The sequence below is a fragment of the Lindgomyces ingoldianus genome, assembly GCF_010093535.1.
Source record: "Lindgomyces ingoldianus strain ATCC 200398 unplaced genomic scaffold BDR25scaffold_1, whole genome shotgun sequence".
In the NCBI taxonomy this organism is placed as follows: domain Eukaryota; kingdom Fungi; phylum Ascomycota; class Dothideomycetes; order Pleosporales; family Lindgomycetaceae; genus Lindgomyces; species Lindgomyces ingoldianus.
The window spans coordinates 2,912,969-2,935,188 of NW_022985162.1; the positions used below are offsets into that span (position 1 = coordinate 2,912,969).

Consider the following 22,220-nt stretch of genomic DNA (forward strand, 5'->3'; position numbering starts at 1 on the left):
CACACAAGTATTTCCGATCCCGCCCAGCCCACTTCCTCCCTCTCCTCACCACACCACCGCTGACACCCACAACCGCGTTCTGCAAAAGCAACCCGCTGCATCTACCTAGCACCTAGTATCCTCCTGCCGGACGTCTCTGTCGATACAACTACCCTCGCTCCTAACGAAACCCCAACCCAAAGCGACCGTGGCAACCCAGAACAATGGCAATCATTTCCCCCAGTTTACATAGCAGTAGTAGTAGTAATCCTCATGGGAATTACTACGAAATCAGCTCCAATATTCGCGCTAGCTGTTATGCTGTGAATACCTCCACGGCGGCAATCCAGGGCTTCCATTACTCCACTACGGGGGCTGGCGGGGTCGATTGGCGTTCCTGAGGAGAGCTCGGTGAGTCTGCTACCCTTTGACTGTCCAGTTGATTCTGGCATCATTTCTGAGTCTTGCTTTGGCTTTTGTTTTGTGCTCGTTGCTATGCTACAAGCCAAACACTGACTTCATATTAGGGAATGCCTTCCCCTCCACTGAGTCCCCCCCTCTCCGCCAGACACACTTCCGCCGCCAAGTCGATATCGGGCGAAAGGGCGCACGGAGGGGGGGCTGCATACACCATTACGGAAGAGTGTGAGAGACTCTTCTGCGAGACACTGCGGGCTGTTTTTCTAGGTGAGGGAAACTTGGCTCGTCAGGACTCGCTTGTGCTGGGTGTGCAAAATCAATATTCAAATACCAATATCAACGACTATGGGGTTCATGTACGTCGCCATACGGATACAAAGGATGAAACTATTACGGGGCTGGATCTGTTTGAGGAAAAGAGGGGCTTGGTTGGCGAGTGGATCGAGATTTGGGACTATGTTGGAGGGAATAAGTTCCGAGGCTTTGTTGCCGAGAAGGATGGGAGCAGCGAGAGGACTATGTTCGTCTTTTTCGATGGCAGTGTCATTGGCGGCGATCTCAAAGCTGGGTACGTCCAATCAGTTCAACCCCCAATCTTCTTGGACATGTCCATACTGACTATCACGCAGCCTGATGGCCCTCCTTGAACTCTGCGACATACCCTACTTTTCCTGCTCCCACCTTGTCGCTTGTCTCGACCGTCACACCGACCCCCGACCTCTGGACGCCCTAACCAAGGACCTTGGTTGGATAGGCTTCCAGCTCACTACACTAAACGACTTCACGAGTGGGGACGATATCACCAGCAATCAGTGGCTTTTCATGGATATGGATGTATAGGCCGCTTCTTCTCCGACTTGCTTTCGATTTTTCTCTATTCGATCATTTCCTATTCTAGTTTCCTCTCCTGCGTGGAGGGCCTTTGAATCGTGATATATCAAGTTAGTAAGGCTGGCGTCAAGAGTTCTAGTCATACCTGCATACATTTTGCTGGTGTAAATTGCGCATCTTGTAATGTGCAGGTCATTACTTTCAGTGCCTGCTAACTTAATCCTCTTGTACCTATGACACTTATCTGAGAAAGGATAACCAATACCGGCTCAAGTAGATAGTTTTATGCGAGGCATTATTATCCAAACACGCGTCCACACGCCAAAACGCTGGGCAAGTCCCCACAGCTCCTAATCATACAGCCGTCCAAACCTTCCAAGATCCAATTTCAGGTCACCATCCACATATCATCAGTCCCACCACCCTCAAGCATCCAGATCCCCCATAATAGCTTCCATGTCCTGATCGCCAAACTCATCCTCCACCCCAACTCCAATCTCCACGGCTCTCCCCTCCGCACTCCTATCCTCCCTCCCTTGCAAAATCTCCACCCTCTTCTTCGCCTGATGGCTCTCTAGCTCCACCAAGCTCCACGTACTTATACCTTCTTGCTCACTCCTTGTCCACGGCACCGACATATCGCGCAAAAAGGCTTTCGCATGGGATACCGCTTGATCGACACTCAGCTTCGTATTACTCGTATCTAGTGCCATTTGAATCCACTTAGGCAGTTGGGTGATTTTCTTGCCAAACCGTTTATCCGCGAGAACCATGATCCCGTAATCGTCTTTCCCGCGGATAACGCGGCCTAGACATTGTGCTGCGTGGCGCATGGCGTCGAAAGACAGGAAATCAGATTCCTTAATCCTGTATGTTTCGCGGAGAAATTCCAGCCTTGCTTTAAGAATACGAGATTCTGTGTATTGGTACGGCACACCCATGCACAACACAGCGCGGCCGTAGTTATGGTCAAAATCAATGCCCTCTGAGACCTTGCCCCGCGCAACGCACAGTAGCACCGCCCCACGCCCGTTGTTGCACGCAGTCCGGTAGGTTTCGAGTGCGAGGGAAGTTTCCTGAGCGTCGGGAGTTTCTACCAGTATGAGTTTGTATTTCCAGACTTCGTTGAGGACGTGCGAGCCTTGCCATATGGATATTATACTCTCCATGTAGAGGTAGGAAGGGAAGAACACTACAACCCCATCCGGGGTTAGTTTGCAGAATTCGATGAGTAGGTTGCCGAAGTTGCGGACGACTTGCGGGTCGTTGCGGTGTTCGAATTGGGAGGTGATTTGGTTTTGGTCGGAGCCACGGTCCACGATCATGGGGAGGAAGGACCGGCGGGTTAGTGTCATGGTGAAAGATTCTTGGACGACGGTGGAGAAGTTCAGCATGCGGGGGTACATATCTAGCGGAGACATGGTGCCCGAAGTGACGATGACGGACGAGAAACGCTCGAAGACAGGGGCGATGGCGATGGCAGCGTCGAGACAGGTGAAGTGGAGGATGGGGTTGGGCACTGTGGAGGTGGCGGCTTCGAAGGGCTCAAGGATGAGGAGGAAGCCGGATTCGTAGGTGGAGATGAGGGTCGCGAAGGTCGCGACTTCTTGTAAGGGCTGGTAGTCTTCGATATTGGTGAGCTCGAGGGTGCGGACGAGAGACGTGAGTCGCTCGGCGCAGAATCGGAGGGGTTTGCGTTCGATGAATGTGAGTTCGCGAAGATGGCTGAGGAAGGAAGGGGGCGTTTCGGAAATGACATGAAGCACTTTCATGCGAGTTTTAAGGTACTCAATGAAGCGTTTTAGGAAGGCGACGAAGTGCTCTGCGCGACGGATGTTGCCTGGTACGGCTTCTTTGAGCAGGTCGTCTGGTAAGGCTGGGTTAGCCATGAATGCGTTCTCGTCCCTAGCCTCTTCAGCTTCTCGTAAGCCTTCTACTAATTTGGCGTATTCATTCTGGAGTTTTTCGGCATCTGTGGACTTCATCTCTGTGATCTTGCGGTCTAGATTGTTGACACCACGGGCCGCTTTGCGCAGCGAATCTTCGGTCAAATCGATACTTAGGGATTCGATGCACACATTGTCGATATTGTGAGCTTCGTCGAACACGACGATGCAGTCTTTCGACAGTTCTCTAGACACTCGTTCTGCGATTTTAGGATCGAGCAGGTAGTGGTAGGAGTAAATAATAACATTACAATACGGCATCATGCGGCGCGCGGTGAAGTACGGACATTGCTTCTGCTGCTCGCCGTACTTCTGCATACCGTCCAGCGTCCACACGCCAGGCGGGATCAGATTATGCGGCTCCAGAAGATCAAGATTGTCGTGGTAGACGCAGAGATCGACGTCCTCCCCGCGCTCTTTCTTTTCCTTGACGAAACCAGCCGTTAGGCTTCGACAGCGCGCGTCGACTATGGCGCCACTCTTCTCACGCTTAACAGACGGATGCAGACAGAGATTTTTCCGACTAGTTAAGCCGAGGCCGCGGAACTCTTCTTCATAGCCTAGCTGCTCAGTGCGATACTTCATCAGGCCTTTCAGCTCGGCCAGAGCTTTTTCGATCTCTGACATGGTACGCGAGCAGTAGATCAGTTTCCGTGTCTCGGGGTGGAACTGCTGGTACGCTACGATGAGAGAAAGAAGAGACACGGTTTTACCCGTACCCGAAGGCATCTCGAGAACGCAGTGACCCCTTGCGTCAAGAGTGCGCTTGAGGTCGCACATGTAGGCATATTGCTCAGGATATATCCTGGGGTATGGGAAGAGCACTGGTAGGTCGCTGGATATGGTAAGCAACAAAAGCGGTCATCGAGATCAAGAATAAAAACGTACTCTATAAAGAACTTCATCCTGGTATACTGCGCCTGCAGCGGATAGGGCTGAGGTTGTATTGTTACTTGCTGGAGGAAGCCTTTGGGTTGCCTTGAGATGAAGTTCAGATGAGAAGCACTAGGACCTATAAGGGAAGGCTTCGGTAGTTCTCCGGCTGCAGACACTGGTGAAAGCCCCACGCCACGCCACGCCGCCCTTCAGCTCCGTCATCAAGGGCAAGGCAAGGGCAGTGCAAGGCAAGGGCAGGGCAAGGGCAAGCATCGCTTCGATTCACAAGCTTTCCTTAGACATTGAAATTCACCGCTCCGCCACTTTCCCCCTCTTGACTTTTCATTTTTATACCTTCGCTCTTTCAAGCTGCAAGCATGAGTAAGCGCCAGGTCAAATCGCAAGCCAGCAGCGCTCGGGCTGCCTCAGGTGCGTTCGGCGCAGGCTTCAGTACCTCTTCGTCCTCTGCCTTCAGTGTCAGTTCTTCGCCATTGGCCTACGTCTCAGAACCACCAGACCTTTCCTCCATATCCGATCCCAATGTCGTCGTCTACTTCAGAAATCTCTCCAAGAAGGACAGCACCACAAAGGCGAAAGCGTTGGAGGACATGCAGGCACGCATTTCTTCACTGAAAGAGCCGGTGGAGGAGGGTATCCTGGAGGCATGGGTGGGTTCAATACACGGATGTACATATCCATGCTACATGTAGTAATTTAAGTTGTTCCACAGATCAAAATGTACCCTCGTGCCTCGATAGACAATGCGAAGTCAGTCCGCCAGAATGCCCATACCCTGCATGGCCAAATAGCTGCTTCTGCCGGCAAGCGCATCGCCAAGTACATGCCAAAGTCTGTCGGTGCATGGCTGTCTGGGCTCTATGATAGCGATCGATCGGTGGCTGAGGCGACGCAGAATTCGTTGCGCCAAGTATTCAATACCCCCGAGAAAATCCAGAATATCCGCAGGGCGTACCACAAGCCACTGCTGGAATATTGTCGGGACGCTATTGATAAGGAGACTGCACTCACGTTGAGTGACGAGCGGACTACCAGCCCTGACGATGCGGAAGCAAAGTACAGCAGAGTCATATCCGCTTGCATATCTTTAGTAGGTAGTTTGCTGTCCAATCTTAAACCTGAAGATCTGTCAAAACTCCAGTCCGAGTATACTGGCCTCTTAACAGACGACAAGCTTTGGGGATTTGCATCCTACAACGACGCGCCCATTCGACGCTCGATACATCGATTTCTTAAGACCTGTTTATCAAAGCAGCCAGAAGCCGTGGCGGCCAACCTCGAGGCAATCAGCAGACCCTACCTCTCTGTCGCTCTGAACTCGGATCAGACAGGCTCGGCATATGATTACTTGGAAGCTTTGGTCTTGCTAACTTCTGCTCACCCTACAGTTTGGACGGAGCATTACAAGAGCAAGACTTCAGCGGACAGGAGATTGCGGCAGTTTTTGAAGAAAGGATCTCAATCTGGTCCCCGGGATTTCTGGGCACGGTTGGCCGCTTTGTTCAACGCTTTGCCTAGCAATATTTTACCTCGAACTGGAGCGGATGCAACGGAAATTCTAAGTGCCCTCCATAGTGGAATCGTCAAGAAGGATGAGCCAAGAAGCAACCTTGAAACTGCCCTTTTTTCATACCTCGAAGTCACGAATATCGTATGCAGATTGCTCCCTGAGCAGGATAGGCGGAAGCTTGCTGCAGATATGATCCTTCCCATTATCTCGCAGTACTTGCGGCCTAGTCCCGAAAATGCACAATGGACTCTACCTCCCGATGGACTCGCGCTAGCATCTCGAGCCTTGACTATATTAGGTGTAGAGAGTGTTCTTCAGGAAGAGTGGCCGCGATATGTCGAAGCATTCATCGGCGATATCAGAGTCTCCGCTCCGGAGCAGTCGAAGGATCACGAAAGGTCTCAAGCCTCGCTCATTCAGCAAGCAAAACGGCTTGCTTCACTACAGAAGTCTGCCCTGTCTACTAACCCAGCAACACCATTACGGGCTGTCTTTACGAAATCAAACGCCTCGATCATCCATAAAGCACTCCATGTTGTGAGGAATAGAAACGGGAAACCGTACGGTGCGGCGGGCACGATAGCGGAGTTCCTTCACAGGAATGGATCCTTCATACTGGCCGATAAGGAAACGAAACAGCAACTGGAAGATTTCGTTCAACAGGATATCCAGAAGTTCATACTTTCGCGTTCCTCTTCTCATCTAGTGGATATCTTGTACACGTTCTCTCAGTCGCCGTTCTTCGAGGAAACATGGGGTACGTGTTTGAAAAGTGCATTAAACGAACCGGATTCCCCGGTCAAGGTAGCAGCGCTTGAAGCCCTTCTTACATCGTCGAAAATCCCAAATACATTTGAGCTTGCCTTGTCAGACACAGAGTTGCAAGGCTACATAAAGTCCAGTGTCCAAGCTACACTTGAAGGTTCTCTAGAGTGGGACTCCTTCAATCGCATTCTCCAGTCATCTTCAAACATCCTAGCGCCAGAGACAACTGACGAGATCCTATCATCCATGGCAAAATCTCTCTCCGTATCTGCGCAGGCACCGTTTGCACTACAAGGATTCCGACAGATCGTAAAGCAAAACCCGTCACTACTCAGGTCATTCTTATCAACGCAGAATGGGTCAGATCTACTTCGTCAGCTCCTTCTTGCATCAGAGTCTCCAGATGATGAGATTTCCCAAGAAGCCGCGGCGGTTAACTCGTCACTTCAGACCATTCTCGGCGCCGAATCCACCTCGAAACAGTCCGTATACGACGTCATCCAGCACGGCCTCCTAGATGCAACACAGACATCGGTGTCAGTTGAGACATTAGTCGATCTTGCCAAGCAGACGATTGTCCCTGGTGCGACATGGGAAGAAATGGCAGGGGCATTTCCGAGTATGGACGACTGGGGTTCTGCATTAACACCTTTCCTCGACACACCTCCGAAGACTTCACTAGCTATTACCAATCCGCTAGGCGGAGCCGTGTATGTCGTTCAGTCTAGCTCGACCCGAGCTACACCCGAGAAGCTCCCTCGTGACGTTGATGGATATTCTCCTGCATTCAGGATTGCCCAATATGTCATCAGACTTTTTAAGAATCCCGAATTTTTCGAGTCGAAGAAGCTGCCGTCGGATATTTCAGACTCTGTCTTGTCTAACATTGCACTCACAGTGCAGCTTGCAGGCGATAACCTTGGGCTTGCCGGAGCAAACGATCTGTGGGCCGCGTACAACCCCGAAGTTGAGGCTGATGTCATGTCATTCATGACGGATGCACAAGACTTCATCAAACAAGAACTAGCTCATCTGCGATCAATATGGGTTGGTATCAATCCTTTGCTAACATGGTCCTCTGATTTACTGTCAAAGTGTAGCAAGCAGTCTTCAGCTACGGCTTATTACTGGGCTCGGGTATACAGCACTCTCGTCTCAGATGCAATTGAGTTACATGGTTCTCATACCTCCCTGGCCGAAGACATTCAAAATTCGTTGAAGGTGCTCCAGAGGAATAAAGGTAAGCATAGGAGAACAGCCCTTGTACCATGTTTCTAACTCCTTTGAATAGACATCCTTCCTCTGCTTGGCTTCTTAAGTGCTTTTAAAGAACCTTTAGCATGGTCGAAGTCATGCGAGAGAATGTGCAACGAGCTTGTCGCTGACCTTACTGGTCTAGACATTGGTAAGAAGCCAGAAGACGGTATGTTTGACCCACCGAAATCCCTATTGCCTGGTTGAAGTCCTCGTGGTTCGGCCTGTTTCTTGAGAGTCCTAATGCGCCGTCCTGAACTAGTTTTAAAATATGCAGCCATACCCCCCTTAGGCTCCATAAGTCTACCTAGAATCATACTAACAAATTAGTAGGACTTCGGCAGCTCATCCTCCTTAATGCTATCCTCTCCAGTCAAGAGGAAATAGCACAAAGCATTGCTAAACAACGTATCATTTTCTTCGTCAAACATGCTCTTCCATTTTTAGGAGATTCGCAATGCCCTCTCCCTATTCGGTCCGAGCTTTGTCGTGCTCTCACTGTATTGCTCCCTCTAATGAGCGATATGTATGGTGAGCATTGGGTGGGCATACTGAACTCATTGTCCACAAGCTGGGTGAAGACTAGTGAGGTGGAAGAGAATGAATCGGAGTTAGATAGGTATGTTACCGCATTTATGACTATCCCTTATACGTCCGTTAGGTTTATGTCCCCACTCTAACTTCATCACAGTCCCATTCCATTTGTGCATGCTTCGTTAAAGCTTTACGCCCAACTGCGAATCTTGACGCAAGAGGAAGAACCGAACGATGACCTCCTCGAAGCGTGGAAGGAGTCAGAGCGAGATGTTGCCAACGGGTTGATCAATCTCCTAAAACACTCTCAGCACTTCCCCGATGAATTTCACCAGCCACTGAAGATCGTCAACGATATCTTGGCGAGACAGATTTCAAAAGTTCCTCTAGAGCACCTAGAGTCAAGAGAGGAATTATTTCCCCTTCTTTATGTCGAGTCGCAGCCTGTCCAACAGACAGCATTCGACATATTACACAAGCAAATTCCAGCTGCGCAAGAGCAAATTTCAATTGATTCAGCACTCGAGAAAACGACTGCTCGACTACCAGAAGAATTGCTCTCTCTCATCCTCGAGTCACCAACTGTGTCAGCATTAGCAGAGGAGAACTTTGAGCGCAGTATTCCTTTACCATTACGAGGATACTTGCTCAGTTGGCTACTTGTCTTCGATCATCTTGAGTATGCTGTAAGTTTCATTTCAACTTTGCGGATCATAGAAGCTAACAAACCTGCAGTCATTCAAGGTCAAAAATGATTACATTGAGCACATCAAGGAAGGGGAATATCTGCCCGGATTGCTCAACTTCACGTTCGACTTCCTCGGCCATGCTCACAACAAGCCCGTCGATGTTTCTAAATTCGATGTCACTACCTACACTCCAGACCTAGAGCCCCCGCGACGCGACACTCAATGGCTCCTGGCCCATCTGTACTTCCTCTGTCTCCGCCACATACCCTCACTTTCAAAAGCTTGGTGGATCGACTGCAAGTCCCGTCCGATCGCCGTTACTCTTGAGCCCTGGACACAAAAATACGTAAGTCGCCCAACTCCACAAACTCCTTTATCTTCTCTAATCTAAGCCTCCGCAGATTTCCCCTCCAGTAGTCACCGCTGCCCTGCAATCTGTCATTGAATGGAGCTCCGCCCAGTCCACCACCGACCCTGACTCCCCTTTCACCATCAAAGTCTCACCCCGTGCCTGGGAAATAAACGCATCCTACACCATCGATGAACAAATAATATCCATGCGTATAACCCTACCCTCCGCCTTCCCTCTCTCCAACGCCCGCATCGAAGGCACAAACCGCGTGGCTGTGAACGAACAAAAATGGCAATCGTGGATGCGGACCTCCCTCGGCGCTATCACGCTATTCAATGGAACCTTAATCGATGCACTAACAACGTTTAAGCGGAATGTGGATGGTGCTATGAAGGGGCAGACTGAGTGCGCGATTTGTTATAGTATTGTGGGGAGTGATAAAAAGTTGCCGGATAAGAGGTGTGGGACTTGTAGGAATCTTTTTCATGGGGGATGTCTGTTTAAGTGGTTTAAGAGTAGTGGAAGTAGTTCTTGTCCACTTTGTAGGAACCCGTTTAACTATGGGTAGGTTGGGCGGTGGGATCGGTAGTCGTTCACCACAGCCAACGCGGTAGCTATAAACCACTCTTTTTCCGCTAATCCTTTCTTGCCCTGTCTTAATATTCTATTAAGCTACTGCTAGCCCCCAAAACTAGCCTATAATTTGCAGCCAATAGTAAACTTGAGTGCAAGCTAATTTTGTAACAATTTAGGATCCTGGGATCGCATGTTCCTTATAAGGTTGTCATGTCATCAATGGTAAGTGCGAAGGAGTCGATGATGTTATCAATTGGACCAACTTTGCTTAAACTTATGCATTTTTTTCACGCGAAAGAGCATATGGCTGTAGTTTCCTAAGGAACCTGTGAGCTGCTGCCATAGCCACACTGACAGTGAGCTTGGATGAAAATTTCCCCCAAACCTCGAACATTCGAACAAAGGATTTATATTCACTCGCCTTCATCTCGAAGCTCAAGGCAGCTACCTGTCTACTACCTATACCTCCATCCTTCCAGAATTCCATAATTCCTTATCCCCAGCCCTCATCTACCTTCCCCCCCTCTCTCTTCTTTCCTTCCAAAATGATCTCCATCAGGCACACTCTCTTGATCGCTATTACCTTCGCTAGCTTCGGCGTCCTCGGCGTGCATCACGCTCATGCCGTGACTGAGGTCACACGCGAAATTAACATCCTCGACAAACTCGTTCTCGACCAACCAATCATAGATATCAGCGAGATTCTCACCAAACACCTGGATTTTCCCGGCTGTATTGGCAACCTCTGGCCCGGCAATCTCACCATCAACGTTTGCAAGACTTGGTTCACAAAGCTGAGTCTAGATGCCAAGGACTTGGAGACTTGGAATGTGACTTACCCTGATGTTTATATCTCTCAGACTCAGTTGGTAGGAACTACGAGGCTGCTAACTGGAGAATAGTGCGACGAGCCCTGGGTCATGTGTCGCCACAAAAACGCACCCTACAGGTAAAGCACTTCTTCAAACAGCAACAATAGCAACCACAACCAATCCCAATTCTGGGCTGCATCCACGTCTATCATACTAAATTTACCATAGCATGCAGAATACCTCATACTACTTCGGCCATATCCCCGTCCACATGCGCACCCACATCCACCACGTTATCGCGCTTCCCGCAACCAATCACGGGGGGAAATCCGCAATCAATGAACGCGACAATGTAGTTTTGCAAGGGAATCCGAGTTTCCATGATATGCTTGCCGCAGTTGCGAAGAGTACTGCGATGTATGGTTACCCAGGGATTGTTGGGCCATACTCTGGTAAAACTTCCTTCTTTCCTGTCTTCCTCTCTATCTCCACTCCATCTCCCTCAACATCTCAAATTGCCAGTCTAACCTAACCCTAGATAGCAAAAACTGGCTTGACGCCTACAACCACGACTCCGCCATCTGCAACCCAGTTGCTTCCTTAAACCAGCTAGAGAATCTGGCCCAAGAAACTGTCATGGCGCTCGTCGACCTCCACACCATGACCGGTATGTCTGGGATCTCAACGGAATGGAAGAAGATCCAAAACCAATATACGCAGATCCAGAAAGATATCTATCTGGATGCGTTGAAACCCGGGAAGGGGGCGAAGTGTCTAGCAAGGGATCAGGTGAATAGTGGAGCTGTTGAGATATAACAAGGGCTACGGGGATTGAAGCGTGTAGACCTGGCTTTCTGATAACACCAATCGCCCCTATTCCCTGTGGGAGATAGATAATCGATGCTGTAATGGAGCGAAAAATCTTTGGAGTATGGTGTGGAAGCCAGGCCATACTTTTGGCGGCCCTTTCCCAAGTCTGAGGCGGTGACGTTATGAGGTGAGAAGTAGTTCTGGAAATAGTATCAGAGGGTAGCCAGTATTTTATAAAGAAGGCTCTGAATCTTGACCATAGTGCTATATCAATGTTCGGGAAGGCGTTCGCCGCACATAACCCTGCACCTGAGAAGTGCTCGCTTCTACTCTAACGGATGGAAATTCTAACTAGCCTAGTATGTAGTTGTTCAGGATTTAATATTTACTTAGCATGGCGTGGATCTTGGAAAAGCATATTCAACTATAGCTTCCAAAGAGCTCGTTCTTAGGACGTGAAGGATTGAGCAAATGGAAAGGCGGGACTGACATGAAGCACGTCAGTGCCTATGACTAGTCAGTAGACTCAAGACATAATCACCCGAATGCTGTACTTTACTAAACCCTTAAAAAATTTAGAGGGGAAGGTGGTCACCTGTCACTAGCACATGACTTGTGCAATAATGCCTAGCCTTAAACATGTCCGTGTATCTGCCATGAGGACTACTTACCCCCACGTCAATTTCCCGCAACTTCCGCTGGTAGATAATACATCTTTCACTTAGTAAATTACACCGAGGAAACAGACCTGAGAAAATGAGTAACCTCAATTGACTTCTAGAGACCAAATGGCAGTATCATAAATCTGAATATTATCCTACGGGTAATGGTTTTGAATGGTTTAACGAACCTTAACGCCGGGATGAGCCCCCTCAGCTATGATTCCCCAAGCACCCCCCCTCCCGTTATCTGCCTTTTTGACCACCTCATGAAAGTTTGTCGGGGTTAATGGGGAACATCCTCGGCTCATAATCGAACGCGGCCCTCCTCAACCGCAGAGGGTATAGAATTTATAGGCTAGCCAGCAAACTTACCTGAATTACATCCTATCGAGGACCTACCTCCAAATAATATATATTCAAGATCTCACAAAAAACAGTGGCTGTTTAGCTGAGCGCAACTTCCAAATAGACATACCAGCCCTGAATTCGAGTTCCTGCACGTGACCTTTCACCATCCGATTACCACGCAATATCGTAGTGAATAATCTCATTACGGGAAAATGTGTGAAATACTATGTGTTCAGTACCATTTTTGGGTACACTATGCTCATTGGAACGTTCTTACACTCAACCCTCAACATATTAACCAAGTGCACAAAGTTTTTCCTCTCGAATAATTCACTTCATTCCCAGCATTCCCTTAAGCCCCCAAACATATTCGAACCCGCAATAGCCCGTGTTAACTTTTAAGACCTTACCAAAATGGCAGGCTACTACCAGCTAGTGGCTAATTGCCACATACTACTCCTTCCCATTACAATGCAGCCTATTAACCCCGTACTGAAACGACTGCGTGGAGATATTATCGGTCTAATTTGCCGAGCAAAGACAGCCAACAAAACATGAAGGGCAAACCGAGAGCCAAACCCCATTGCTTGATTTCCAGATCATTTTTAATAGCCGCGTAGTCAATCGCCGCCTGCCGATTCATTGCCACCGGAAAACACAGGCTCAGGCCCTAGAGCACAAATAACTAAAAGACTACTCGTGAAATGTCGCTATGGACCCCAAAACAATACATACCCTACCAGTGAATATCCAAGCAATGTGAGAAGCAATATGGGGAGTTAAATTCAAAGGGTTTTATGTGGAACGTTGTCAACAGCTAGGGCAATAGTAAGATAGAAAAGACGACATCCGTTTCCTAGCCCAGATACCGAAGAATCATCTATAAGATACGCATCGAATTGGTCTATACTTCTCACACCTGCCACTACGGGAAGGTGTCCGAAGCTCTACGAGGCATTCAAGATCATCCTAAATGGGCCTGGGCTTATCAATCACTACGCCAAAGGAACCATACCCAGTGGATCACCTACGCAATAGACACAGCAAACCGTTTTCACTAAACCCTTTCAACTAGAAAGCCTGCTAGGATCGCATACGGGCAATATCAATAAGCGACCACTTCTTAACGTCCATATCGTCGTATCTAGACTTGGTCTGGGATTTACAACTTCCTAGGCGACTTCCCTGAGCCTACAAATCTTTCGCTTGAGTCTCTCTCTAAAGTTTAAATCCAATGCGTGGCCTAATTTTGAAGCTTCAAGACCAACAGGAACAAAGTTCAGCATCTCCATCTCCAGGCTTCCTACGGAAGCAGATCAACACACCTAGGAAATTGGATTCCCAGAGCACTCTGATTTTTAGCAGAGTGTCTGTGAGTGAAGCCATTGCAATGGCAGGATCCGCTAAGGCAATTAGACGGTGCCCTATGCTGGACAGAAAAACTCAAGGTCTTGCGGGATATGCCTCGACTGTCGACTATGACCTTCTCAAAAAGTCATCAAAAGTTTCGTATACACCCTACCTGGTCACATTGCTTCTAGAAAGACCAGGAATTGCCACCGCATACACAGGAGAACAAGTGAAATCCTTTCTGGATCTGGCTATCAACGACAGTTTTGTAGCCAGTACCGATCATCAATTGTGGCAAGCTCTATGATTCTACGGTGAGTAGGTGGATGAAGTTGTTCGAAAAGAAGAATTAGCAATCTGTGTTGAATCCGCTGCTACGAAGCCTCCAAGCAATTGCTGGGCATTTCCCGCTTCCGGTTAATGACGTGGAAGAGCTCCCTCTACTACCCACTTATGCTTTCAATCCTCTTCATATATCTAAACCTAATACCACGTGGGGATCAGATCAGCCATCCAACTTATCGACTGACATGCTCACAAGAGGAGCAGAATATACTGTTATTTTCTCTTATTTGAGCTAAATCTCCACGGCATGTCATATATAAATGCCCTTTAGAACCAAAACTTTCATATGAGTAAACGTCAAACGCTTTGAATTGAGGGAATAGGATACCTTGATTACAATTAATTATTATTCCACGAAGGCATGTCGCTCTGAAAGTGGTGGAAGGCTTCTAAGAGAGATTACTTCTACCCTTGCTACATAATCCCTTCGGCGATGAATAGGACATCAACCAGGAAGGCACTATAGAGACAGCTAGTGAAAGCGATACGGGAGGCTGACCAGAGAACCAATATTCAACATCCCGCAGCATAAGTACGTTTTGCACTAAACAACTCCAGCATCAGTCCACAGCTTGACAACAGGCGACACGAAAGGTCAGCACGTGTCTGTGGCATCCCTTGGACAAGATCTTGGAGAAGGCAAGGTGTTCTCCCACTGAGCCAATCATTCATCGGCATCCGGCGCTCGGGATAGGCTTCGTCTAGCATTTGGTGAACAGAGTGACGCTGGGTTGCCGAGTTCCGTTCTTGAGGCCTTGGTCCAGAGCGATAGGCAGAGTGAAGGTCCACAAAGATTAGCTAGTGTCTTGGTCGCGCTTGGCTTGAAAGAGGCGAGCGGAAAGGCCAAGCATCCCGCGCTGTTTTCGCCACTACATCTTTTTCAACTATTCCCTTAATTCGAAGGCTACCCCTCCATCGATATCAATCAATCATGCGTTAAATAAAATTGTGTCATTGTCTCATTTCTGTGACGCCGATTGGGGCGGCTCGAATGGAACTCTGAACCCCTGACGGCAATTGCTCCCATCTCTTGTAGTGACGCTTCCTTGGGTGGGCACCGCCCAAGTCGTCCTTCGCCGGTTGAATAGTTCCAACAGTGACATCCGTGGCCATCTACCAACGGTCCCGAGATAGCGTACACCATGCCAAGTCCAACAGCCCACTACCTCTTGGCCTTCGCCCACCCTGCTCTGTCTACGTTCTACGACCGCGTTTAAATAGCTTGATGTCCCCTAGACTTCAAGCCCTTATCTTCTTCAGCTCTCTTTAGCACATAACTGCTACTCTGTTCATAATGGGAACGAAGAACCAACCCTCGATTAAGAGCCACGTATCTAGCCGGGCTAATAAGCCACTCTCTCGCCCAGCACACACCCTGCCATATTCCAAGGTCATCGAAGAGACTAAATGTAACTCAGAGGATGGCCTTACATCCTCTGAAGCCCAATCTCGCCTACAAGAGTATGGGAGGAACGAGTTGGGAGATGATGGGGGTGTTCAACCTGGGAAAATTCTCCTTCGTCAAGTAGCTAATGCTATGACATTAGTCAGTACCCTTCTCTAATAATTTTGCCTATAGAGTCTAATCTAAATCTAGGTCTTAATTCTCGCTATGGGTGTTAGTTTTGGAATTCAATCCTGGATTGAAGGTGGTGTAGTAGCTGCCATTATCATCCTAAACATTGTGGTAGGGTTCTGGCAAGAGTTCAACGCTGAAAAGACGATGGACTCCTTGAGATCTCTCAGTTCACCGACTGCGAATGCTGTTCGAGATGGTAAGACCGTTACAGTCCCGACGGCTGAGATTGTTCCAGGCGACATGGTGGAGATGATAATGGGCGATACTATTCCTGCAGATATTCGGTATGTATACGCATCCTTCGCTTTAACAATCGATCTTAACTTACTCACGAAGTCTTATCGAGGCCGTTAACTTCGAGACTGACGAAGCTCTATTGACGGGTGAGTCTCTTCCAGTCCAAAAGGATGCCGAGGCCAAATTCAGCGACGATACTGGCCTTGGCGATCGCCTCAATGTTGCCTACAGCTCTTCCACTGTTACTAAAGGGCGCGCACGTGGAGTCGTGTTTGCTACTGGGGTTTATACAGAGATTGGCTCCATCGCTGCCGCACTCCGAAACCAAGGGTCTCGTCGCCGACCTGTCAAGCGTAAACCAAATGGCTCGGCCAAACCACATCAATATGCACAAGCATGGGGATTGACTGCTACGGATGCTATTGGACATTTCCTTGGTGTAAATGTTGGAACTCCGCTACAGAAAAAACTCTCTCGTCTTGCACTCCTTCTCTTCGGCATCGCCGTAGTGTGCGCAATCATTGTCCTTGCTGCCAATAGGTTCGTGAGCGATCAGGAGGTCATAATCTACGCTGTTGCTACAGGCCTTAGTATGATCCCCGCTTCGCTCATCGTTGTCTTGACTATTACTATGGCTGCTGGCACAAAGCGAATGGTTGAGAGACACGTAATTGTACGAAACTTAAAGTCGCTTGAAGCCTTAGGTGGAGTTACAGGTAAGGTAGTGGCTTAATGATCCCATGACACAACCGCTGAGGATTGCGCAGACATCTGCTCCGATAAGACCGGCACCCTAACTCAAGGAAAGATGGTCGCGAAAAAGGCCTGGATTCCAGCCATAGGAACCTATTCCGTTGGGACGACGAATGATCCATTTAACCCCACGGTTGGTGATCTTACCTTCGTACCGAAGCCGCCAAGGGAGATCGATTTCAATAAAGCTGATCATGGGAAGTCTGAAAACTACAAAGAGCTCTTAAAGAACAACCGGCATCTAGTGGACTACTTGAAAGTCGCATCGTTTGCCAACCTTGCCAATGTTCACGAGACCCAAGCAGGTGATTGGAATGCTCGGGGCGACCCTACCGAGATTGCCATACAAGTCTTCGCCTCACGATTTAACTGGAATCGTCTTCGATTCGCTCAAGGTGATGGCCCGGAATGGGTGCAGCTGGCCGAATTCCCCTTTGACTCAGATGTGAAGAAAATGTCCGTCATTTTCGAAGAAACCGCGACTTCTCACAAACATGTCTTCACGAAAGGCGCTGTCGAACGAGTAATCTATTCGTGCACCTCAATGTTCACTATAGGGGAAGAGAGCGTAGTCGAGATAACTGACGAAATCCGTGAAGATATTTTGCAAAACATGGAATCCCTAGCAGCGCTCGGACTTCGAGTATTAGCCTTAGCAAGCAAGACTTGGGAGGGTCAGATTACCAAGGGCGAAGATGTTGATAGAAATGGAGTCGAAGAGAGCTTGATCTTCCGGGGTCTCGTTGGACTTTATGACCCACCTAGACCTGAGTCTGCTCCATCTGTCCGGCAATGCCAGAAAGCGGGTATCCAGGTTCACATGCTTACGGGCGACCACCCTGGAACAGCTCGAGCTATTGCGGCCGAAGTTGGGATTTTGCCGTCAAACATGGCTCGGTTGAGCAAGGAAGTGTCCGACGCCATGGTCATGACAGCAGGCCAATTTGATAAGCTCTCAGACCACCAGATCGATGGTCTTCCACTACTGCCCTTGGTTATTGCGCGTTGCGCCCCAAACACAAAGGTCCGAATGATCGAAGCTCTGCACCGAAGGAAATGTTTTGTAGCCATGGTAAGTAACGTATTTCCCTTACCCCCCTCCGCTATACTTACGCACCTCAGACCGGTGACGGTGTAAACGACTCTCCATCTTTGAAACGTGCCGACGTTGGCATTGGCATGGGCACTGGATCCGATGTAGCGAAGGATGCAGCCGACATTGTCCTAACCGACGATAACTTTGCCTCAATTCTCAATGCAGTTGAAGAAGGCCGCCGCATGTTTGATAATATCCAGAAGTTTATCCTCCATCTCCTAGCCCAAAACATTGCCCAAGCCTGTATATTGCTCATTGGACTTGCATTCAAGGACGAAAACCGACTTTCGGTGTTCCCTCTCGCTCCTGTAGAGGTTATGTGGATTATCATGATTACTTCTGGTCTTCCGGATATGGGTCTTGGTTTCGAGGTCGCTGCACCAGATATTATGTCGCGGCCACCTCAAAGCGTAAGTATCTGCCTCCTCCCCGTTCTCCAACAAACATTAACACGATATAGCTAAAGCGTGGCGTCTTCACCCTTGAAGTCATGGTCGACATGCTCGTCTATGGCCTTTGGGTTGCTGCCTTATGTCTCTGCTCCTTCCTACTAGTCCTCAACGCCTGGGGCGACGGCGACCTAGGCATAAATTGCAACGACGTATTCTCCTCCCGCTGCGACACGGTCTACCGCGCCCGCGCCACTTGCTTTGCCTGCCTGACCTGGTTCTCTCTGTTCCTCGCTTGGCAAATGGTCGACATGCGCCGCTCCTTCTTCCTCATGCAACCCAAATCCAAGAAATACTTCACGCAATGGTTTCTCGACGTCTGGCGCAACCAATTCCTCTTCTGGTCCACAATCGCTGGATTCGTCACTATTTTCCCTGTGCTGTATATCCCGGTTATCAATACCGTAGTGTTCAAGCATCAGGGGATTAGCTGGGAGTGGGGTATTGTGTTTATTGCGACGATTTTGTTTTTCTTGGGTGTTGAGATGTGGAAGTTGGGGAAAAGGGCCTTTTTTAGGAGGAGGGGTCATAAAATTGGGTCTAGGAGGGATTCGGTAGACCTCGAGAAGAGAGTGTTTGAGAGGTATCTTAGTACGGCGATTAGTATGGATGATGAGAAGTAAGGTTGAAGTTATGATACGAACGGAATTCTGTAGGATTTGTCTTGTGTAGTTATAGTTATATATTACTCGATCTTGGCCTCACCGAAACAGACAGCATACTTTTACGGCATTTTCTAGAGAGGAGTTAGATACTACAGTCAACTCTCGATAGCGCGATGCGCGATTAAACAATATTTTAATAACATACTTTATAGGCAAGTTACTTACACACCTAAGTTACTTACTTTTGCTAAGACCCTACTACACTACTCTTTTTACACTAATGCATTTCTAACAATACTACTTAAATGTGTTAAAAGAATGTTAGATATAGCTTATGCTTTAAGCTTTTAAATAAAATATAATACTTTTTAACTAATATGCTACAGCTATTTATAAAGTTCTTTAAAAAATAATAAGTAACTAATATACTAAATAACCTTTTTAAGCTAATTATATAGCTAACTTATAAAAGCTAGATAATAATAAAAAATAGGTAATTATTTAGCATATACTTAAGCTAAATGTGTAAGAATTTCCCTCTTAGCTAGTAGCTATAGTTAATATAGCTAATTCTTTACACACTAAGTATAATATAAGCTATATTAGTATAAACTAGCTTAATATATTTATTAAGTGTTACTTAAAGCTTAAAGTAAAGTTTAAGTGTAAGTATAACTATAAAAAAGCTTTTTATAAAAATTTTATAGTAATTTAAAGCTAGTTTAACTTTATAAAGAATATTAAAGCTAAGTATAGCATCTAAAATAATAACATATATAACTTTAATAAAATAAAGTTTATAATAAGCTAAATATCTACTAAAGCAGTTATTATAAGTTTAAAAAAATAAAAATAGCTAAAAGCAGTCTAGCTAGGCAACTAAGAGTAAATAATAGCTATTTAAGGCATTAATGCTAAAAAGTAAGCTATTTTACTTTTTATTATTTTTTAAAGTAGTAACTACTTTTTAAACTAGTATATAAAAAAATTTACTTTAAAATTAAGTTATTATAATTTTTAAGTGTAGCTAGACTACTAATTAGCTTAGTCTAGACTAGTTAAAGCACTTTAACGCGCATATAAAAAAGTGTACTGTTAGTAGCTACTATCTACTAGTTATTAACAGCTATAAAAGCTATAACTTACTTTATTTTTAGTAATACTATAAAAATAATAAAATTATTACTATTTATATACTTTTTTACTTATTACACTTTTTATAGCTACTTAATATAAGTTATTTTACTTTTTTAAAAAAAGTGTATAGGCGCTAAGCTAAAAACCTTATACATAACTAAATTACTTATATTATAAAAATAAAGTTCTTACTATGCTTTAAAGTAGCTTATAATGCTATAATTACTTTTAGTAATATTTAAGAAAAGTTTTAAAGCGCTAAATTAGTTTTTTTTAACCTATAATAAGTTATAATAAGCCTTAATATAAAGTTATGCACTTTATTACTACTACTACTTATATATAATAAGCCCTAGTAGTTATAAACCCTAAGTAATACTTTAGAACTTAGGTTATAATTAGTACTTATAAAAATAAAAATTTAAAAGTATATAAATAGTTTACTAACTTCTATAGTTAAAGTGTTTAAAAAAGTCTTAAAAAGAGTAGTAATAATTATGTATAAGCTAGTATTAGTGTAATAAGAAATTACTAAGCTTTAAGTAGCTAATAAAGCTACTACATAATATAAATTATATAAAAAAAAGTAAATTAAAGTAAAAAAAACTTTAATAATTTAAAAAAGCTTATACTTAATAGCTTTAAAGAAGTTTAAAGTGCGTAGTAATAAAAAAAAAGTAAAAAAGCAGGTGTAAGCTAAAGTAGGTAAGCTATTCTAAAGGTGCTATAAATAGTGCAATTAGACTAGGCATAACACGCAAATATATAAGTAAGAAGTAGAAGTAGTATCTAAATAATATTCTAGGCTGTACTGTACTATATAGTGCTAGAGCAGGTTGTTATAGGCTATAATAGAGTTTGTTAGGGTGGGGTCTTGGCAAAAGTGAGCGACTCAGGTGTGTGAGCGACTCGCCCATGAAGTACGTTATAGCAATACATTTCTCAAACCTGAATTAATTTCCCACTAAAATATTCTATTTTATAATAACGTACCTAACGGGTTGGCTGGCCACACGGGTTGGCCAGCCACTTTTGCCAAGCCCCCACTAAAACCACCCTATTCTCTCGCAAAACAGCCCACTTTAGCCCTATATAGAGTAATATAACATAAGATATTATTTAGAGTCTACTTCTGCTACTTGCTTACATATACGCAAGTTATAACGTACTTCATGGGCGAGTTGCTCACACACCCGAGTCGCTTACTTTTGCTAAGACCCCACCCTAACAAACTCTATTATAGCCTATAACAACCCGCTCTAGCACTATATAGTACAGTATAGCCTAGAATATTATTTAGATACTACTTCTACTTCTTACTTACACATTTATGTGTTATGCCTAGTCTAATTACACTGTTTATAGCGCCTTTAGAATAGCTTACCTACTTTAGCTTACACCTGCTTCTTTGCTTTTTTTTTATTACTGTGCGCCTTAAACTTTTTTAAAGCTGTTAAGTATAAGCTTTTTTAAATTATTAAGGTTTTTTTTACTTTAATCTACTTTTTTTTATGTAATTTATGTTATATAGTAGCCTTATTAGCTGCTTAAAGCTTAGTAATTTTCTATTATACTAACACTAGCTTATATATAATTATTACTACTTTTTTTAAAACTTTTTTAAATACTTTAACTATAAAAGTTAGTAAACTATTTATATACTTTTAAATTTTTATTTTTATATTTTATTTAAAAGCTTAAAGTATAAGCTACATTTAATATTCTTTTAACATGTTTAAGTAGTGTTATTAAAAATGCATTAGTGTAGAAAAAGTAGTGTAGTAGGGTCTTAGTAAAAGTAAGCAACTTAGGTGTGTGAGTAACTTGCTTATAAAGTATGTTACCTAGTTTAATTACACTGCCTGCATTGCCTTTAACTTAGCTTACTTTCTTTAGTGCGCACCTGCGTCTTTAGCTTCTTTCTATCACTACGCGCTCTAAACTCCTTTAGAGTAGTTAGATAAGCCTTATTCTTAACTATTAAAGTTTTTTCTACCTAAATCTACTTTTTTTATATAATCTATGTTATATAGTAGCTTTATTTGCTACTTAAAGCTTTATAATCTTATAGCCTACTTTATTATGTTAATGCCTTAAATAACTATTATTTACTTTTTATTACTGTACTATATTACCTTTAGCTGTTTTTATCTCTCTAAAGCTATAATAACTACTTTAGTTAATATCTAGCTTATTATAAAGCCTAACTTATTAAAGTTATACCTGTTTTTATTCTAGATACTATACTTAGCTTTTATGTTAGCTACTAGGCAAAACTAGCCCTAGA

The 22,220-nt window shown here is 45.4% G+C and overlaps 7 protein-coding genes across 7 annotated transcripts; 5 read left to right on the top strand and 2 right to left on the bottom strand.

Moving 5' to 3' along the window:
• The first annotated feature begins 51 nt into the window (after window positions 1–51).
• On the top strand, window positions 52–1,537 carry BDR25DRAFT_299932 (uncharacterized protein). The gene is made up of 3 exons (XM_033689260.1): window positions 52–390; window positions 507–967; window positions 1,029–1,537. Exons 2-3 carry the CDS (start codon window positions 510–512, stop codon window positions 1,237–1,239), a joined length of 669 nt encoding a protein of 222 aa, XP_033555143.1. The 5' UTR covers window positions 52–390; window positions 507–509; the 3' UTR covers window positions 1,240–1,537.
• On the bottom strand, window positions 1,521–4,147 carry BDR25DRAFT_9934 (TFIIH basal transcription factor complex helicase-like protein subunit). Its single transcript, XM_033699358.1, has 2 exons — window positions 4,065–4,147; window positions 1,521–4,011 (listed from the first exon to the last, which is right to left on the bottom strand). The coding sequence occupies exons 1-2, from the start codon at window positions 4,079–4,081 to the stop codon at window positions 1,656–1,658; spliced, it is 2,373 nt and encodes a 790-aa protein (XP_033555144.1). The 5' UTR covers window positions 4,082–4,147; the 3' UTR covers window positions 1,521–1,655.
• A 131-nt stretch (window positions 4,148–4,278) lies between these two features.
• BDR25DRAFT_365460 (RING zinc finger protein-like protein) lies at window positions 4,279–9,742 on the top strand (the record flags this gene model as incomplete). Its single annotated transcript, XM_033696890.1, has 7 exons — window positions 4,279–4,720; window positions 4,783–7,585; window positions 7,637–7,768; window positions 7,930–8,218; window positions 8,291–8,819; window positions 8,869–9,168; window positions 9,224–9,742. Exons 1-7 carry the CDS (start codon window positions 4,430–4,432, stop codon window positions 9,740–9,742), a joined length of 4,863 nt encoding a protein of 1,620 aa, XP_033555145.1. The 5' UTR covers window positions 4,279–4,429.
• A 553-nt stretch (window positions 9,743–10,295) lies between these two features.
• BDR25DRAFT_365466 (uncharacterized protein) lies at window positions 10,296–11,403 on the top strand (the record flags this gene model as incomplete). The annotated part of the gene is made up of 4 exons (XM_033696891.1): window positions 10,296–10,619; window positions 10,653–10,699; window positions 10,791–11,014; window positions 11,101–11,403. 4 exons carry the CDS (start codon window positions 10,296–10,298, stop codon window positions 11,376–11,378), a joined length of 873 nt encoding a protein of 290 aa, XP_033555146.1. The 3' UTR covers window positions 11,379–11,403.
• A 2,213-nt stretch (window positions 11,404–13,616) lies between these two features.
• BDR25DRAFT_348566 (uncharacterized protein) lies at window positions 13,617–14,153 on the top strand (the record flags this gene model as incomplete). Its single annotated transcript, XM_033694436.1, has 2 exons — window positions 13,617–14,007; window positions 14,065–14,153. The coding sequence occupies 2 exons, from the start codon at window positions 13,617–13,619 to the stop codon at window positions 14,151–14,153; spliced, it is 480 nt and encodes a 159-aa protein (XP_033555147.1).
• Window positions 14,154–14,237: 84 nt separating this feature from the next.
• Window positions 14,238–15,190, bottom strand: BDR25DRAFT_348567 (uncharacterized protein; the record flags this gene model as incomplete). The annotated part of the gene is made up of 7 exons (XM_033694437.1): window positions 14,238–14,257; window positions 14,322–14,446; window positions 14,496–14,571; window positions 14,647–14,875; window positions 14,948–14,981; window positions 15,050–15,074; window positions 15,118–15,190. 7 exons carry the CDS (start codon window positions 15,188–15,190, stop codon window positions 14,238–14,240), a joined length of 582 nt encoding a protein of 193 aa, XP_033555148.1.
• Window positions 15,191–15,371: 181 nt separating this feature from the next.
• Window positions 15,372–18,814, top strand: BDR25DRAFT_365468 (sodium P-type ATPase-like protein; the record flags this gene model as incomplete). Its single annotated transcript, XM_033696892.1, has 6 exons — window positions 15,372–15,623; window positions 15,675–15,940; window positions 15,993–16,609; window positions 16,661–17,718; window positions 17,769–18,152; window positions 18,203–18,814. 6 exons carry the CDS (start codon window positions 15,372–15,374, stop codon window positions 18,812–18,814), a joined length of 3,189 nt encoding a protein of 1,062 aa, XP_033555149.1.
• Window positions 18,815–22,220: the final 3,406 nt, after the last annotated feature.

Excerpts from the sequence above, each read along its gene's own strand:
- BDR25DRAFT_299932 (XM_033689260.1), top strand. The coding sequence starts at position 510 with ATGCCTTCCCCTCCACTGAGTCCCCCCCTCTCCGCCAGACACACTTCC. Across the intron at positions 968-1,028 it reads GGCGGCGATCTCAAAGCTGG|CCTGATGGCCCTCCTTGAAC; the intron begins GTACGTCCAATC and ends ACTATCACGCAG.